We start from the raw sequence: 19,029 nt of genomic DNA, 5'->3' as shown, positions 1-19,029 counted from the left end.
CATATGAGCATGACAAAGAATTTCTTTTCAGTTATAGGTACTGGAATAAGCTGCCCAGAGAGGTTTTGGAGTCTCCTTCTCTGGAGATATTCAAAACCTGCCTGGATGCTTTCCTATGGAACCGACTGTATGGAATACGCTTTAGCAGGGAGTTGGACTCAGATGATCTCCAGAGGTCCCTTCCAGTACTTAAAATGCTGGTTTTGGTTGGGATTCTAGACACAGATACAAGAAGTTAGGAGTTGGAAGGCTCCAATATTTTCATCTGTTTTGTAAACATCACTTCTCCTCCTGGTGGAGGAAAATACTGACATTGAGGATGAGTACTGATATCCACCTGATTACGAATCCAAAACGTTAGGAGAAACCTTGCTGCAGGTCTGATTAAAGCACTCACCCTCAGAGGGTGACGAACGTCGCCTTCATACCTCAGCCTTCCACAGTGAGTATCAAAAGAACTATCCTCTTTTTAAGCATGCTGAATCAATTCTGAATCCATGTTACAGAATATTATAGCAGAGTTGTTAAGCTCTGAATCTGAGCTAATAATACATTGATGCACCGCTAAAATCTTTACATTTTGTCTTGCTTGCCTATAGTAATGGCTTAGTGATCTCACATCCAACTACAAAAAGCCACACAGATGTGTCTTTAGGTAACTCTTCGCTGAAAAGACTTCTTTGTGAGTACAGTACTGAGGCATGGACTCCATGTTTTAGATAGGCAATGTCAGTGCCTTTCTGACAAACTCCACTCTGCAAGCCAGTGACACAACACAGCACACCATGTTCTTGGTCTGAAGAAAACATTTTGGGATTAGTGCTTGTGCAAATACAGTATATTTTTGCATATTTTGCATATTTTTGTGATAAATTTCTGCTATTGAAGCTGCAGCATACTTGCTGTCTTTTCCATTAGCATCTGTGCTTTTAATCAATGGCAACATCAAATTCTGAAGAAAAAAAAAAAAGTATTATTTCAGGACAGAGGCGTTCATGTGTAAAAAAAGAGGTACAGTTTCACCAAGCGAAGTCATGGTTTACAGGGCCAGGCAGTATGCAGACTTCTGAAGCATATAGAGTTCAGCATTTCATGGAAACATGCACAAATATGAGGAAGTGAGGGGAGAATGTCTGAGAGGAAAAAAGAATAAAAGATGGATTACTCTGTGTTGGTCATTATTATTCTGTCACTGGGCCAAGTGTGGTAACACAACCCCATGTTTGTAACAGGCCGTAGCACTGCATGGTGGAGATCTCCCCCTTCTGATAATTTTGTTAAGATATATGTGGAGAGTTTCCCTAGATTCCCAGTACTAAGATTATTGTTAGGCTTTAATGAGAAAAAAATGGATTAGTGTCTGAAGGCCAAAATAATAATAATAATAATAATAATAATGATAATGATAACTGAGATATATGATATAGGCATGCAGTACACAGTAAGATAATAAGCTGAAGCTAAGTGAAGACTGGCATTTTTGCACGACTTCTTCTATGTAGCCAGTGATTTGCAAGAGTTACAGAAAATCTTCATTTGATCTTCTGGAGGGCATTGCAGAGGATCCCCATCTCACCTGTAAAGACAATAATCAGACTAATTAGTCCTACAGCTAGCTCATTTCTAACGTTTATATATATTATATAACAGTATAGAATGTATACTCTATATAACATATACTTATATAACAGTATATAATATATTATATACAGTATATATTTATATTTATAGTTATATTCATTCCCTGGGGGGAAAAAAAAAAACAACACAGTTTTCAGAGACAGCCCTTCACTTTCATTAGTCATACAAGGTTGGCTTGTAGGATCAGGAATGCTGATTCTTGGCAGGGTAGCCAATGTTAGGAAAAAAATATATCGTGAGAAAACTAGAAACAAGAAAGGAATATATAAATAAGCCAAACTGGTCTTCTTCAATAAAAACACCTGGCGACACAGATCAGAAACCATTACAGGGCCTCTGAGTTTTCCTAGCACCTCCAGTTAAAATGGATGTTTCAGATGTAACTAACTATGGTCAACTAGAAATGCTATTTTGAAGCTTGTCTATAATTAGAAAGGAATTTTTGTGCAATAAAAGATATCTGATGCTTGATCATGGTCAAGCTCAGAGCATAAAAGGCAAGGACAAAATCTGTTTTGTGGTTATTATTTCTGATTTGAGCTTAGAGGTATTCAGGCTAACAGAGCCATAGTTCCTTACTGTTGATAGTGTCAGCTAAGTTCTTCAGCTGCTTTGCATTGTCCAAGACTTCGATCCTCTGGGTGTAGGGATTGTACCGAACAGAGAAAGGACGAGGGATTGTTTGGGCAAATTTCCTGAGGCAAAAATACAAAAACACATGCAAATGTGAAAAGTTCCATTTTTCAGCAACTCTTCTCAGTTGGCATGTACATTTGCTGATGATGGGAGGAAGGAACTGAAATTCCTGCTGAGTGAGATGATGGTGTTCTGTAACACACTTGAATCTTCATTTGTCCTTACCACCTCTAGTTTTTCCAGACAAATCTAATTATTCTACAGTTCTGACACAGGACAGCTACATAGCTATCAGTATTTGCCAAACAGCAAGATCTTATTTTCCTTTCAGTAATGCAAAATCCTGATCCGCATCTACAATTTCTGGAAAGCAAAGTCAAATATTATCATATTATGCCTCCTGCAATATAAGGGACCAGGCAAACTTCTGGCATGGTTGGTAGTGGTTCCCAGGTCACTGAAAAATAAGAGTCAGTGAAGTGAAGCCTTTGCCACCCTTATTCTCAGCCTTCTCTGCTGCAAAATAGTTAATTCCATGGCAGAAACATTAAGATTTAAGTATCTTGGGATAACACTAATTTGCATTACCACAGAATTGTAGAAGGGAGAGCTGAGTGGGAAAAGATGGTCAGAGCTATTGTTCCAGGCTCTTTGCAGGACCCAGCAGGATACTGGTTTATATATCTGCTTCAGATTACTGAAGTTATTGCTGAAGGAGGAAAGAAAGCGAACAAGAGTTGATTTTGAAGCCTCACTGTATAGGCTGTGACTCAACATGGTTAATCCCATGTTCCCATAACAGTGAAATATGTTGGATGCCACTTCTACATTGCTCCTCAGTTTAGCCCTAATTATTATCCGAGAAGGCCATTGTTTCCAATAGAGTTCAGTGTGAGCAGGCTACAAGGTGTGACAATAGAAAACGATTACACTGACTACAATGAAAGAATTTAGTATTGTCAGTTCAGCTTTACTAGCTGAGAAGGTTCTATTTAGAAGATGGTCTTCTTAAATATCTGCTGCAAGTAAGATCCTTTTTAGAAGATGAATACCTCTAGGTGAGATATTTCAGGTCAACCTCATAATTTTTCAGAGAGGTGTTCTATTACACACACACACACACACACACACACCTGTAACCCACCAACACAGGCACTGAAACAACATCCTCACCTCTATTTAACCAGTTTTCCAATTCTATTTTTGAAACAAGTGAAAGAAGCAATAAAACCTATAAAGTAAGGAGTTTTCTATAGAGTAAGGCAACATCTTTTTCTCTTTAGAGTAAGACTTTTCCTCACCTGGAGAATCTATCTTCACACAGTGAAGATAGAAACTGTATGCAGGATGTTAATCCAGAGAAGAAAATTATCTTTTTCAAGTATTGCCCCACAGAAAAAGGCAGGAGTAGAGGCTACAGGTTAATGATGACTGAGGAAACAGTAGGGGAGGTAGCAAGGAAGACATAGCACCAGGGAGCCTGGGGCAGGTGAATGTCTTGGTACGTGTTAATCTGCAAATGGGAGAAAGTGGAAGAGAGAAAGAAAAATAGAGACGGCAGATCTGGGACAAGTCCCTGTATAGCATCTGCTGTGAAAGATTTATTGAGCGTGAACAAGATTAATCCCCAGATGCTTGGCTAATGTCCAGAAGGAATGTTTTTGTTGATAATGTTATTACAGAAAAATAGAAATATTTCTGTGAGGTGGAACCCAAGCTGAACCCTAAATGCAGTCTGAGCCAGTTCTGTTTCAAGAACCAGAACTGAAACTGGACTTTTGTTTCAAAGTCTTGTACTGGAACTGAATTTGTATTTGAGTCACAGATGACTCAAAGATTTATTAAGTAGCCCTGTAGGCTTGTAAACACACTGTTCGCAACAAGCTGGAGGCTCTGTATTAAGCTAACAACAGAGGCCTCAGGATTGGTGTTATTAGGCTTGCTGCTAGTTTCATTTAGTTGTAATATCAGTTGCCTAATGACCATGTATCTACTACCCAATTTATCACAGTTTTGCTCAATTCTGAAAAATTCTGCTTTATAATGCTTAGTGTTAATAACTTTTGTATAGGCAGGAATATCAAGTAGTTATGCTGTACAGGGTGAATTAAGTCAGACCCTAAAGTATGATGTAATAGAAAGATCTATTAGAGGGCTGATAAATGAGGCCTAAAGGCATGAGGTTAAGATGGGATAGAATGGGATGGGATGGGATGGGATGGGATGGGATGGGAATGGAACAGGCTAGGGTAGCATGTGGTAAGGTAGATGATGCTGTGGTCCCTAGGCTATCAGAAGTTCCCACTGATTAGGTGTTCATAGTAACCTAGGAGCTGAGGGAAAACAAAAAACAGACAAACAAAAAACTCACAGATACAATTTGAGATGAGAAAAAAGATGTAAACAAAACAAAAAAGATGTAAAGCATATTAGAAAAGACCCTGAACAGACCTTGGGCTAAGGAGGAAGAAAGGAAATGTAAACATATTTATCTTCCTCAGGAAAGAGAGGAAGAAATTCTGTATATTAGCATCACAATCTTGCTCTGAGGACCTCAGGAGCTGCTGATAACTTGAGAGCTCCACCCCTACCCCCTGACTAAAACTGTTGACTTTAAGACACAAAAGAAAGTGTAAGAGTGAACATAAGTTGAAAAGAAAAGGGAAAAGACACAAGAAAAAAAAATGTAATAACAAAGTTTAACAAGTTAAATAAACTTGTTTTGCCTTAATTTGCTAGCTTTGACCCCTGGTGTTATTATCATTTCAATTGGACTGCTAATCTGGGTTCTTGTTTTTAGTTTTTTGTTTTTTAAATATATTTTGGTTAAACAGGTGAAGCTCTTAATTAGAGCAACTGTGAAGTTCTTGACTTCATATACCTATGGCTTTTCTACCTGTGAGAAGATTTTGAGTGTAACAACTGCTTAGACTCCTAGAGCATTGCACAACTTTTTCTCAAAACATTTCCGTCATACCAATACCTGTTACAACAATGAGATCTGTTGTATTTGCCCTGGATAAAGAATTGGGTTATATACAGAATGATTGGCTTACCTTAGCTTTTCCTTAGCATCATTAAAACTTTCAGCAACAAAGTAGACAGGCTGGAACTCAGTAACAGTGTAATTCTGCACAGCAGTGTTCTCCAGAACGAGAGGCCGAATCTCAGGCTTACTTGATAAACAGTACTATAAGCAAAAGGGTAAGAAATATGTTTCAGTTAAATAATGCTTTAATTTTTTATGAAAGAAAGATACAGCTCCTAAATACCCCCCCGGTTTTACAGAGGAAAAGCCTGCTGCTGTGGAATACCAATCATATGGTAACTTAATAGGGAAGAAGCAACTATGAGACATTTCTATGTAAATACACTGACACATTATTATATAGAACACTTCAACAAAATATAACATTATGTACTATGAAGTATGAAGCAAAATAAGGATCTAAAGACAGCCAGAAGATATATTCGAGTAATTTTAAAAGCCCAGGCATGAACCGTATATCATGATTGAAATATTGTTTTAAAGAACATACCTGCAGCTCCCCAAATGAAGACAGCAGCCCAGCACCATATGCCTTTAGTGAATCACCTTCCTTACATAGTCCAAACTCCACAGTAAACCAATAAACCTAGCAAGAAAATTATACGGGATATGATTCTTGACCAGAAATGACAGGTACACATCATTAATTTGAATGCGTTCAGAATTTGCATTTCTATTTGAAATGTTGCCGTATGTCAAACAACAAATGTATAAATACAGGAAATGTTTTCACAGATTGAAATTCTTCTGAGAGGGCCACGCTAGACTCAGTGTGTCTGCAAATTCAGTTCCCTGACAAACAGTGTTGTGCTTTACTGTGCTTACAGTTGTCAGCAGAGCAGAGACAATGAAAACATAGCAATAAAATTTCATTTTGGCTGGCCAACCCAGCTGAAGTTTGAACCTTTGATGATAGAAATATGTTTCCTGTTTTACTCAGAGGGTGTCTGGCTACAGCATCACAGAAGAAATGAGCTGTTATAGCAATAGTAGATCCTACTGCATGGTCCCACTCAACTTTTTGCTCTGTCACTATATATTTGAAGGGACACTCACTCTTGCTCAAATAAAACCTCCTTCATCTATCAAAAACAGCAAAGATAATGCAGCACTCTGCCCAGATGATTTGGCACTGGTGACACTAATCTCATATTCATATCCTGATGTGGGGTCACAGTTCTCCCAGCGCATGATTCAGATGGATCACTGACTGTGGAGGACATTATCTGCTTGGCAGGGTAGAAGAAAAGAGACCCCGGCAGATAGAAGAGTTTTACTGAAGCTGTCTTCCAAATTTTCCCAAGGGCGTGTAGTAACACTCAGTCTCTTCTTGCCCAATGTTTGTAATGATGAAAGACTTGACCAACCCTCTGTTTTTAATCAAAATTGTCACTTGGAATAAGAGGTGCCAAAATTATTTTCCTTTAGTGCAACTAAAGTGCAACTAAAACCTTTAGTGTTTCAGGGTGAGGCTTTCCAATCATGGACTTCACTCAGTTCTCATTCAACTCTATGGGAGTTCTATCAGTGACCTCAGTGGCAGCAGAATTAAAACAACACAGGGTGCCTTGTAGAACTGAGCTCTCATTTATTAAATTACCGTAGCAAGTTTCTCGATGAAATCATCTGGAGCTCCCAGAGATGCCAGGCCAATTTCCTGCAACAATAAACCATTATTCTTCAAGTCATTTATTGCAAACATTCTTCCTGTCTTGTCTTATGTAATTTCTCCCATTTTAAATGTTACCATCTCATACTACCACACACAAATGTTTACAGGACTTGTTCATATCATGCAGCATCAATTTTAAAGCAGAAATCTCTCCAGAAATGAACAAAAGAGTCCCATCTAAGTGTCATTTATGAGGCACAACTCTTTAAGTCTGCTTCAAAACCCACTGAGGTCAAACAAAATTTTCACCAAGCCTATAATGCACACCAAAGAGAATGATAGTCAAAGAGAGATAAATCAATAACATCCATACACCTCTAATATTTATCTCTTCTTCAGTGAGTCCTTACTACGAGAGCTTTCTTGCAGCCTTGAAAGAGAGGTGTGTTTGTTTGGTTGGGGTTTTTTTTTGTTGTTGTTTCTTTTTTTTTTTTCCAAAAGTTAGGGCATGATTTGAAAAAGCTAGCTTATACCTTGGGAGCTAATGGAAACTTTCCTAGGAAGAATGCAATATCTGAATTCAGAAGACAACCATGCAAAACTGCATAATAACCAGATATCTTTCTCGGTTTACTCCAGGGTGAATTGGACATCAAGAATTAATCATCCACCTCTCAGGCTTCCACACACCAAAAGCATTGGAACAACTATTGCCATGGTAAATTCTAGTAAGCTGAAGGGCAGTAGGATTTATCTTGAAGGAAATTCTGGCAAAGGCCTTTCCTGAGAGCAAAACTGAACTACATCAAATTAACTACATCAAATCAACTTCTGTTCTATGAGCGAGATGTTACATCAAGGTTGTTGTTCCTTGCCTCCATCTTTCTGTCCTTCTGACCTTCCATTCTCTATGCTTTCTGTCCTTCCTGTCTTTCTCTTTGTCTTCCTTTCCTTGCATTTCTTTTTTCTTCTTTCTATCTTTCTGTCTATGCCTTTCTGTTTTTTCTTGTTTTATGGTAAGATGCAGCCAAAAGTTTACTTTTTCCCTGAGGTTTGGCTTCTTTTCCAGTCATGTTAACATTACCAAAAAGAAATCTTTTCTCCAGACTTTTTCCACACTCACAAGCAAGATAATTCCTCACTTTACTTCTCTGCAATAGCTTCCTTCATGGCTTTAAAAAAAAAAATCTTCACTTTCTCTAGTGTTTGGACTACAGAATGAATTGATAACCCATATGATTAATGATCCATTCAAGTTTTCCCAGAAGTATCAGCATCTACAGAGAAGTTTTTAGGTGAATTTTTCCCAAAAGTCTTGCCTGTAAAAAGCAAACCACACAAGACAGACATTTGGGGTGTGGGCACTTAAGATCATCTATGTGATTTGTGTCTAGATTTCAGTAAGTCATAATTCGTAGCCTACATGGCATCAGCTGTACTTTCATACAGTTTCAGCCAGGAGCATAGCAATGTTCTCTCTCTTCTGGCTTGATTCTTCACAACTCTTTAGAACCTACTACCTGTGGACATTTGTAATTTCTGTACCTATCAATTATGAACGAAATCTTCACATTCAGATGACCAAAAAGCAAGGAAAATAATTAACACCATTTGTTATTTTGAAAGGGAGACTCAGCTGACTTCATCCATACTTTAACAATAATCTTGAAGGTGTATTCTCCCTCATCCCATCTCATTTCATCCCATTCCATGTCATCCCATCCTGCACCATGTCATCCCATGCCATGCCGTGCCATACCATGCCGTGCCATACCATGCCATCCCATCCTATCCCATTCCTCATGGCTCTTGTGTCCTATTAATTACTTAGTCTGTGATGTGTTCAGTTTTAAAAATAGTATAAATACTAAGTAACTTACCTGGGAAAACTGAGCAAAACTGGGATCAGCAAAAAGAGGCACATGTCCTAGTAGCTCATGGCAAATATCACTGCAGGAAAATATGACATGTAAGTAAATTTAATTTAGGAAATACACTCCTATGAGCAAATAATGCTCAGGAATCTTGGAGTAAATTTTTCCTGCATTGAGATGGTTTGCACTTCTGTGGCTTTTCAGTGGTTTTATCATACATCAGTCAAAGGAAGGATATGTTATTTGTTTTTTTTCGTGGAAGGAAATAATGCTTCCAACTGTCCAATTCTTCAGCTCAGGAAAACCAAGGAAGAAATCACCTCACCAAAGGGAACATGCACTATTCTGTCTCAGGGGCAGGAAATACCTTCAGATGAAGCTTGTACTACAGGCAGCCCAGAAGTTCAGCCCCAGTCACTGTTCAGGCCTAGAGCCCTCAACTGAAAGATGGCTCAGTTCCTCAAGTGGAACTGTTTTCATCATGATTTGAACAAGTGGCTGGCATGTTTGGGGAAGAACTTACCTACACACTACTAGATTCCTCAAAGACAGAGAAGCGGTTTGATGAGAGAAGAAGTGAAAAGGAGTGAAATACTCCCAGGAGGCCAAGGTCTGTGCAAGGTGTTTACAGAAAAGGCATTCAAGGAGATGCATGCCCAGGAAAACTGGGCTCCACCAGACCAACTAAACAAGAATTGAATTGGGAATGTCAGAGGCCAGGGTCTCAGAGGGAAAGATACCAACTAAGATGTGAAATATGTAATTCATTGCACCCTCCCAGAGACAAAACACAAGACTTATAAGAACTGCACAACAACAGGGGTTGGCAGTGAGGCTTTCCACTGTACCATTTGCCCGAGTTTGCCTAGACATTTTGTGAAGAGATGAGAACAAAACATTTCAGTGTGGCTTTGTGCAGGATGGCAATAGGGTGAGGAGAAGCAGGGAGGAAAATTAGAAGAATAAGGAACGGAAAAATGGGGAGGAAAGGGAGGTTGTGGGAAGAAGTAGAGAGCAAAGAAACAGAGAAGGGTCAGAAGAGCTGCAGTAATATGAAGCAGAGGAAGAAGAGAACTTACTTGAACACAGTAAGTAGAAATGGACAACGGACGGTGACAGAAAGAAAAAATATAAAACTTTAAAAGAAAAGGAGCCACTTATATGGGCTTCATTTATCTTTCTACCAGAAGCTTGCTTGCACCATGTTGAACCACTTCTGCATTAGATTTCACACTACTGCTTTGGATGTTAATAGGTAAGCCAAATGTTTTTGTACACTGCTTTCTCACCTTCCAGCCACCATGTTAGCATGTCTTCAGTTAGCAAAACTGTCTGATAAATCCCAGAAGAACTTTCAGAAGTGGGTACAACTTACTAAAAAGACTAGAAACCTTCAGTGTTTTCACAAGAGTGGTCACTTGGCTGTTCTCTGTTAGATCTGTTCCCAGGAGTGCTCTGAAGTCCTGCATTTGTTATCAGTTGTCCTCATCCTACAATTTCACTTACTTTCTATGCCAAAATACTTACGGCTCTGGTGTGTACATAGGTTTGGATGCATGGCGAATATATTGCGTAGAGTGAAATACTCGGAATGCCAGTCCAGCCAAGAAATCCCGAGAGGAGAGCAAGCCCGCAACAGGACGCAGGCGAAATCCAGTGCAGGCTGAAGGGACAAAAAACATGGCATTTCAAAAGCAGCTAGGATGCTTGATCTATCCTTACCTGGACACCTTGCAGTAAAAGAACATTTTTAATTGTTTTCTTTGCTCTAACTATGTTAAACAGAATTTAACTGCAAAAGAGAAGGGAATTTTCTGCCCGTGTGTACAACCATCATAACATCTGAGCATGCGAAACACTGTACTTCTGAAACATTTAGAGAGTGATATGAGACAGTCTAAATGATGTGACCAAGTGCTCACAGAAAGTCTCTGTGAAAGCATCACCCGCACAAACATTTGTGTTTGGCAGGTTTGTTTCATTTTGTTTCTTCCTTCTTTTTTTCTTCTTTTTTTTTTTTTTTTTTTTTTTTTTAATGAGGTGTTTTCATTTGTCTGTTTTTGTTTTAACGATTCAAACATACTCTGCAAGAACTTTGAAACATCTTCAAGCTGGGGAATGTTATCCTCCCGGTAGCCACAGTACTTCTCCAGAAGTGGGAAGACATGGTTGTGTTCATAACAAGCATGAGTTGGATAGAGATTCTTCAGCTCTCTGAAGACAGTGCCCCAAGTTTTCTTTTCTTCTTCTGTGTAGGTAACTCGAGGAATAGGTTGACCACTGGAAAAAAAAAAAAAAAGAAAAAAAGAAAAAAAGAAAAAAAGAAAAAAAGAAAAAAAAAGATGCACTCAATAGGAGTGACAGAGAAATTGTCCAATTACACCAGCATCCCACCCAGGAACTTTCCATGGGCTGACCAGGACTACAGTTGCAGGAAGGAAGACACCTTGGCTCTGACATGCAGGTGCCAAGCAAGCTTCACTTGTTCCTAGGCAATGCCTGGGAAGAACTCACTGAACTCAGATGAGAATGCAGATCTTGTTTAGCTAAGAGACAAGAAGGCTCTGGGAAGACCTCATTGTGGCCTTCCAGTACTTGAAGGAAGCATATAAACAGGAGAGGGAATTGATGTTTATGAAGGTGGATAGTGATAGGACAAGAGGAAATAGTTTTAAACTAAAAAAGAGGAAACTTAGGTTAGATATTAGGAGGAAGTTTTTTGCTCAGAGGGTGGTGATGCACTGGAACAGGTTGCCCATGGAGGCTGTGGATGCCCCATCCCTGGAGGCATTCAAGGCCAGGCTGGATGTGGCTCTGGGCAGCCTGGTCTGGTGGTTGACAACCCTGCACGTAGCAGGGGGATTGAAACTAGGTGATTTTTGAGGTCCTTTTCAGTGCAGGCCATTCTGTGATTCTGTGAGAAAAAGGCCTTTAGTACTTTTCTTGCACTACGGTGATGCTAATAAATTAGTGCTTATTTGTCTTACTGAAATATTCTTTTAAAAAAATGAACCGGTTGATGATTTCAGTTTCTTTCCATTACCAGGCATGGAACAGCTGTTGAATTTCTTGCTCTAGTCCACACAACATTAATTGTCTTTGTTGAAAGAGGGATATGATCAGCTCCAGAAAATTCTGCTTTGTGGGGGTCAAAGAAACTCTGGGGTGGGCTTTGTGCTACAACAGGTGCAGACTTCAAGTAGTTTGACTTTTTTATTGTAACACATAATTTTGAGTCAAATCCCACCCTCAGGCCTCCATGTACTTAGCTCATGTTGAAGCTAGCAGGTATTAAGACAATCACAAGCAATGTGTTTTCGCCTCCTGTGAATAGTCAATTCTTAGCAATAATGATAGGGCCATAGGTGAATCCAACAGCTTTGAAAAATCAAAGGGTTTTAAGTAACTTAATAGGGTTAACATCACTGCTGGAGTAATGCTGGAGCTTTCCAAGCCCCAGAGACACATTGTTAACTCTTGATGACACGCCACCATCCCACTCTCTCATTTTTCTCTTGAGCCTCAGGGCAGCTGCGCCGGAGCGCTCATTTTCTGCACCTCTGTATCAGCCCTCCTTGATCTGTGGAGCCTTAAACATCAGGTTGGATTATGAATCTTGCTGGGGGATTTTTGTTTCTATAGAACTTCTAAGTAATTCTCAGACACCTTCCTGGGCAACAGGGGGAAGATATGGCTTAAAAATCTTTCAAATTTCAATTTAAAATTTGCAGGGATCCACAGGGACAGAAGAAAAGGAAGACAGAAGGAAGAAGGCAGGCTGAGAAAAGCAGAAACAAGTCAGGGAGATGAGGAATTCAATGAAAATGAATGGTAAAAGTAGCAAGAAAGAAGGCAAAAGAACATGGGTAGAGAGCAGCAAATGCAACAAAAAACAGCAGGACAAAAGAAAACTAAATAATCACAGAAGAGTGTGCACATAAGAAGATTAAAGTGATAAGGGAAATAAAAGTATGAGAAAACTGACCAAAAACTCACCTCACCTTTGTAACTGACATTACAAGCTAAGCATCTTTGCCTTTTCAGATACTTTCCACAGTGCCTCATAGCTTTGGTTGTTCCTCTCCTCCTGCCTGCTTCTCTATGCTCCTGTCCCTCCATGCAGGGGACACCCCCTTGGCCTCTACTGTCCTGCTGCAGACCTTGAAAGACATCTGCCAGGTGAAGCAGCCAGATCAAGTACACTATCTATTTGGGCCTTCATGACTCAGCATCCAAAGCCACAAAAAACCGACATCTTTCTTCAAGACCCAGAACCCCAAATGTGGGTTTTTCACAGTGTCCTACAGCTGAAAGATCTTATTTAAATGTCCAAGAATTGCACATAAAAGGTGCTTTATGGAAATCTGTTCTAGCCTGCAGAGGCTCCAAAGTGTCTGAGAATTTGGATAACAGACTAACTAGTAATTAGCTACATCTTGGAATATAACGGTTTCATCTCCCTAAGCAGGTTTCGGGTTGAATATAGCAGAGGAGGCAGAGGGTAAAATACGAACTCATTTTCATTTTATTTCTGTGTAGGATATGATGAAAGCCTGCAAACTAGAGACCAGAATTTGCTATCTGCTAACTGAGAAAGAAAGAAATCTTCTATGGGATACTTACAAATGGAAACTAAATCCATCTAAATTTGGCCACAAAACCTTATTCAATTTTTCTAGCCATAAATTGGACTTCTGACTTTTTCCACCTGGCTTTTTTTCACTATACATCAATTAGGCCAATTATTTCTCTCATTTTATGATTGCATTATAAGCTTTTTGGCTCAGGAATTATCTTTTCATCACAGTTCTATCTGAAGTAGCGCTCTAAATGTACAACATATGTTACCTTATCATTTGCAATCACAATTTTTTACCAGTCTCAGCAAGAATCAGACCAAATAGTACTGATGTAAATGTGTGAGTGGCTCTGGGAACAGAATTCTATCTCCTCCAGATTTGATCACTGGAAGCAATCAAGCAAGCCTGTTCTAACTGAATTTATCATCTCTATTCATTCACTTTTCTTGGGAAATTAGAGCCCAAGCTGCTGATTGCAGCTGGGTCAGACAAGATAAAAGTAGAGTATCAGGCGCTGGATTAGCATCAGAACCATAAGTTATTCATTATTTTAATAGTGTATGCAGCTCCTGCTTTAATGTAAATGATAGGCTCTCCTCCCCCAGCCCTGGTTTAATGAGGAGAATACCAGAAACAGCTTTATTCAATGCTCAGGTCTTTGTAGTAGCAACTAAGTCTGCTGTTCAATTAGACTACAAAGGCAGAGATAAGGGATGCTGTGGGGAAAGAGGATAGGCAATGGTCTCAGCTGAACATGTGCCTGCAACAATTTACTTATGTTTTTCTGCAATTTGAGGATAAATGCATGGACAGGAAGATTTAAACATACAAAAAAGAAAAGCCAGCAGAGGCAAGACTCTCGTGAAAGAAAACAGGGCTCACAGCAGGGACAGAACCCCATAGAAGGCAGGAGACATGGGTTTGCTTTCTGCCTGCACATTGAGCACTCACTGTCTGTAGTTGTAAGCAATGTCTGCAAACTCCTTCCTCCGGGCCCGGTACACAGGATCTTTGAATCCCTAAAGAGAAACAGCAATGATGAGTAAATGCAGGTGGTGAAGAGCTTTTCTTCTGCTGAGAGCATGGCTGGTCTGAGGAGCAGTGAGCTTCTAGGGAGCCCCAAAAGTACAGGATTTAATCACTATAGAGAATGTCCATTAGACTTTGTGGTTAGCAGTTTGACCTTTGCAGCTAATCATCTGTCTGATCAGAGTTAAATACAATTTCTAAATCTTCTACTGGGATAACCATTCTCCTATCCTAGTGTGACACTTATAGGATGTAAGTTCCTCAGGGCTAGGAGTGTTTTCATCACCTAAAGTGATGTCCTTCCCAGATAGAAGAAATAGCTACGAGGCAAATAGCAGTAAATTCATGGGCACTGCCGGAGTTCATGAATACCTCCCTCAGAGATGCGCGTCGTGAAAGGAGTGAGGGGCCATGAAACACAACCAGGTACAGGATACTGCCGAGGCGGAGCATCGATTGAAGAGCACCAGTCAAATAAAGGCCAACAGTGGCATAAAAAACACTGTCTCAGACTAACATGGTATAGATGTATTTGTGGTAAAATCTCATACTTAAGTACTAAAATATCAAAGGCTTTTTTAATTTCTCTCTTTCTGTATTCTGTATGTTGCTATGTCTATTTACCTAGAAATTGTCTTCTTTCTTAACACAACCTGAATAAAGTACTCTCTAAATAATTCTAGGAAGCAAAGCTGTTTATTCCTTTCAACATCTATGTTTTTGTTTCTTTCTTTGAATACAGTCTTGGTCTATTCCCACATGACACATGAGGGGGCCATTGGCTCAGTGTATCTCCTTTCATTCTGCCTTTCATATGACTGCACCAAGTATCATGAATCATTGTATATGATACATAACACCTCTCGAATTAAGCAATAGGTAGTGAATGACTAATCACCTCATCTCAATTAAACTAATAGCAGCAATTTTTGTTGCGCTGCTTGTAATTTATTTATAATCATCCTATCTCAATTAAACTAATAGCAGCAATTTCTTTTGCACTGCATAGGACTCGGTGTGTATTGACAAATGAAAATAAGTTGTTTGCTTGGAGAAGAAGTAAAAGCAGCAAGTATTCTTCTATTCGGAAAAGCTGAAAAAATGTTCAGCTAAGCGAGTGAGTAAAACTATCTAACTTTACCACTTTAACCATGACCTTTTGAAAAAGAAACCTTTTCTTTTTTTGTGTCTCATGAAACAAGAATCATGACAGATTTAACAACTACATCACAATGCTCTGAGCTCAATTGTGTATTTGTCGTATAAGATGTAAAAACACTCTTCCTAACTCCAGGCTGTTATACACTGCTTTTGAAGATTTTGTTGTTAGTGATTCATAAACTGAGTCTCAAGTCAGCGTATCAGAGCCATATGGGAAAACCAGAGGTGTGCCTGTCGTGGCCTTCAGCTTGATCAAGTCTGTGATTCTTCAGGTCTGCTGGTATATGCTTAAATTAAAGCAACTTCAGGGTTGCTCTACTTCATAGCAGGGAATGAACAGATTCTAGCTCTAGAAATATGGCACCTCTCTTGTTTTAAACCTTGAAACTTAGTCTACTGTATTTGTCTTAAAGCAGAGCAAATGCAAATGAGAGAAACGTCTATCCAAATAACTAGAAACATGTGGACAAAAAAAAAAAAAAAAAAAAAACTAAGTTCTTTTTCTCACAGGATGGTCAGCATCCAGCTCCGCTCCATAACTTAGGATCTGATTGGCAAATCTGTCCAGCTCCTGAATACTTCTTGGGAACCATGGCACTGCGAAGTAGAACAGAAACAGAGGCTGTTAGGCTTCTTTGTTGGTTGGTTTTGGGCCTCCTTCTTGTCTATCCATCTCTTAAACATAAATATAAAGAAACACATGTAAGGATCTAATGTCTTCAGACTTCCTTTTCCTGCAGTAGAAGGCAACAGAAAACCCTGCAGATCGTGTTGAATTTGTGGTTGTTCTGCACTGTGGGAAAAATACAGAGCATCAGGAAAGTCCAGCCCTTGGCACAGAGCTAGCTTGTGATGTTTATGATTTTCTGTTTATTATTCTGGTTTCTTGGCTTACCAAAACATAGGAATTTTTCCAGACTGCCCTTGCTTTCACAGTAGCTCAAATCAACTGTTTCAAAGGAATGCCTTCTGAAAATCTCTTTCTAAGACTTACTTGGTGGCCTCACTTAGGCTTGGATGCCAAAATAAAATGATAAATGGCACTCTGATACCTCAAACTAGCATTGTATTACTGCACTCATTATACAATAATGTATTCATTTAATTAAAATTCTGGGCCTGGTTCTTCATTGCCTTGTAACTCACATTCTATACACGCTTCCTGCAGTGTAGCCAGGATATGAAATGGGACCACACTGACTACATGGCATGCAATGCCCCTGTGGCCTTCCATTTACAGAAGGTCATAAGGTGGAAGGCAAGGAAGAACAATGGGACTTTCCAGATGTGGTGTGCTCAGACAGGGGAAAGTGGAAAGCAAATATCTTCAGAGCAATTGAGCCACAAGGAGGGACTCACTGCAAGACTCATAGAATAGACCAAACCTTTGGAGCCATGGCTATGTTCACCTCAGCAGAAAGAGTCCTGGCACATATGCACACTGGCTGTGCTAGGCTGTGATCCCTCATCCACCTCTTCTAGGAGGGTTTGGCTGCACACCAAGATGTGGGTACCCTTGTCAGTCATTTCTGGGCCTGCCCCCTCCCCTCCCCACTGCAATGCTGAGTTGGGGAAGTTTGATGAAGGCAGTGCAGAGATTATGGCCCTCTTCCTTTCCCTTGCCTCATCAGCACACTGGGCAGAGCATCCTTATGTAACTCCTCTAGGTACCACTAGAAACTACTAGTGGTAGCTTCAGCTTCCACTTGCTTAGAGTTCCCTCCAGCTGCTCCATTCTTACATATTAGGAACTTTGACACTAGCCATCTGTCTTTTCCCATACCTTCCTTTTCCTTTTCCACTGAAATAGCACCTTTTTTCCATGGTATCCTTTGTTAGCACTTCCACCTCTGTCATTTTCAAGGAAGTAAAACCTGCTCAGGGGAGCAGTATCAGGGCAGGTTTAACATACTCTGGTACTTCCCCAGCAACTCACCATATTCAGCAGTGGGCCACTGAGGGCCTTCCTGAGTCAGAGGCTACAGACATGCTTGAATTTAACAGCATCAGAGGAACTTTTTTTCACAAATATAAGTATCTGTTCTTTTAATCCACGTACGAATTTATCTCTAATACATTCTGATGCATTTAGCTCTGTCATTTCATTACGTGTGATATGCTTATCCCTGTTCCCTCTCATCATTTTTCTGGTCACTGCTTCCAGTTCTACTCTGCTTTTTTTGAGGATCAGTGACAACAGGTCCATGTAATGATGCACCTCATTCTCAGGCCCTGTACTCATGTCCCATATGCTCTCCATTCCACATACAAGTCAAATTGACAGATACTGAGGATAATATCACTTCAAAGTCTACTATTCCAAGCTCAAGATCTCTCAGCTGCTGCTCTATCAGTAAAATGTTGGTTGTGTATTTTGCAACTTTCTTGTATGAACAGGGTCACTTGTTCAGACAGAGCCTCGAGACCATTGCTCTCTGTGGCTTCACTCAGCTAGGAGCACTGCCACTCAGCCACACCTCCCCATCTGATTTCAGGTTTTGTGCCAAATTAACCTGATCACAGGAAAAGCCCCCCATTGGGGAGGGGGGGGGGAAGGCTTTTTCTGTCTGTAGGGGCAGAGCCTCTGAGGATTTTGTTGGCAGCTGCTATGTGCGCTCCCGCAGTGCCTTGCTGACAGGGATCATCCTGGCTCCTGATAGACCACCAAAGGGATAAGAGGATTACGCTGCCTCCAGGACTATTCAGCCTTGCTTTTGTGGTGCTGGGTTTCTGAGAGACACCAGCGCAGAGCGGCCAGAGCAACACAAGTCACTTTTTGGATGGCCATGGCTTGGCTGCATGCAGATCTCTCACACCCTCTGAGCTGGTGTCCCACAACCATCTTGACTCTGTCCATGCAGCTTCTGTCTCTGGCCAGCCTGACTCCAACCAGCATTTCTGCTGAGTCGCATTTCAAGCTGCGCACTCTTCTGTTTGCCCTAATAGACAGGCCTGAACGAGACACTAGATGGCAGCAGTAGTCCCAGAAGATCTGCTCTAAGCCACTGCTGGGTTTACTGCTCGCTGGTTTGTTTCCCCAGAAATGCTTTCACCTCGTTGTTTGGTGCCCCTTAAGTTAAACCAGCTGGAGGAGATGACTAAAAGGAGCTATACTGAATCCTAGAGAGGAGTCACTACTGTCTTTTACCGTATTAGGGGTGAGTCCGCCCAGCCATCCTGCCCCCTTTTTTTTATACAACCAGCAGGGCATGGCATTTATCCCCCAGCTCTGCCACTGCCTTTTGCATGGTGTGGGTGGAAGACTGCCACACTGTTTTATACTTCTGGCTGCCCACTGTTAGGGGAGCTGAACCCCACTATCACAATCCTGACAATTGCTTTGGGATTAGGCAATGGAAAAAGAAAAAGAAAAAGAAAAAGAAAAAGAAAAAGAAAAAGAAAAAGAAAAAGAAAAAGAAAAAGAAAAAGAAAAAGAGAAAGAAAAAG

At 40.2% G+C, this 19,029-nt stretch overlaps 1 protein-coding gene across 1 annotated transcript in view; it reads right to left on the bottom strand.

Annotated features, from left to right (window-relative positions):
• Nucleotides 1-791: 791 nt before the first annotated feature.
• The window catches only part of PAH (phenylalanine hydroxylase), a 71,393-nt gene continuing 53,155 nt past the window's right edge, over nt 792-19,029 (bottom strand). Inside the window, exons 3-12 of the mRNA XM_042838077.1 lie at nt 16,091-16,179; nt 14,344-14,411; nt 10,896-11,092; nt 10,340-10,475; nt 8,819-8,888; nt 6,927-6,983; nt 5,817-5,912; nt 5,334-5,467; nt 2,221-2,336; nt 792-1,576 (exon numbers count right to left, since the gene is read on the bottom strand). Coding sequence (XP_042694011.1) covers nt 1,533-1,576; nt 2,221-2,336; nt 5,334-5,467; nt 5,817-5,912; nt 6,927-6,983; nt 8,819-8,888; nt 10,340-10,475; nt 10,896-11,092; nt 14,344-14,411; nt 16,091-16,179 — 1,007 coding nt within the window. The 3' untranslated portion in view covers nt 792-1,532. The remainder of the gene's footprint in view (nt 1,577-2,220; nt 2,337-5,333; nt 5,468-5,816; nt 5,913-6,926; nt 6,984-8,818; nt 8,889-10,339; nt 10,476-10,895; nt 11,093-14,343; nt 14,412-16,090; nt 16,180-19,029) is intronic.

Source organism: Centrocercus urophasianus, unplaced genomic scaffold (assembly GCF_019232065.1).
Source record: "Centrocercus urophasianus isolate 14NV4802_14NV808 unplaced genomic scaffold, USGS_Curo_1.0 seq_73, whole genome shotgun sequence".
Taxonomy (NCBI): domain Eukaryota; kingdom Metazoa; phylum Chordata; class Aves; order Galliformes; family Phasianidae; genus Centrocercus; species Centrocercus urophasianus.
The sequence above is the reverse complement of the archived record's forward strand: the minus strand, read 5'-3'. Positions and strand labels throughout refer to the sequence as shown.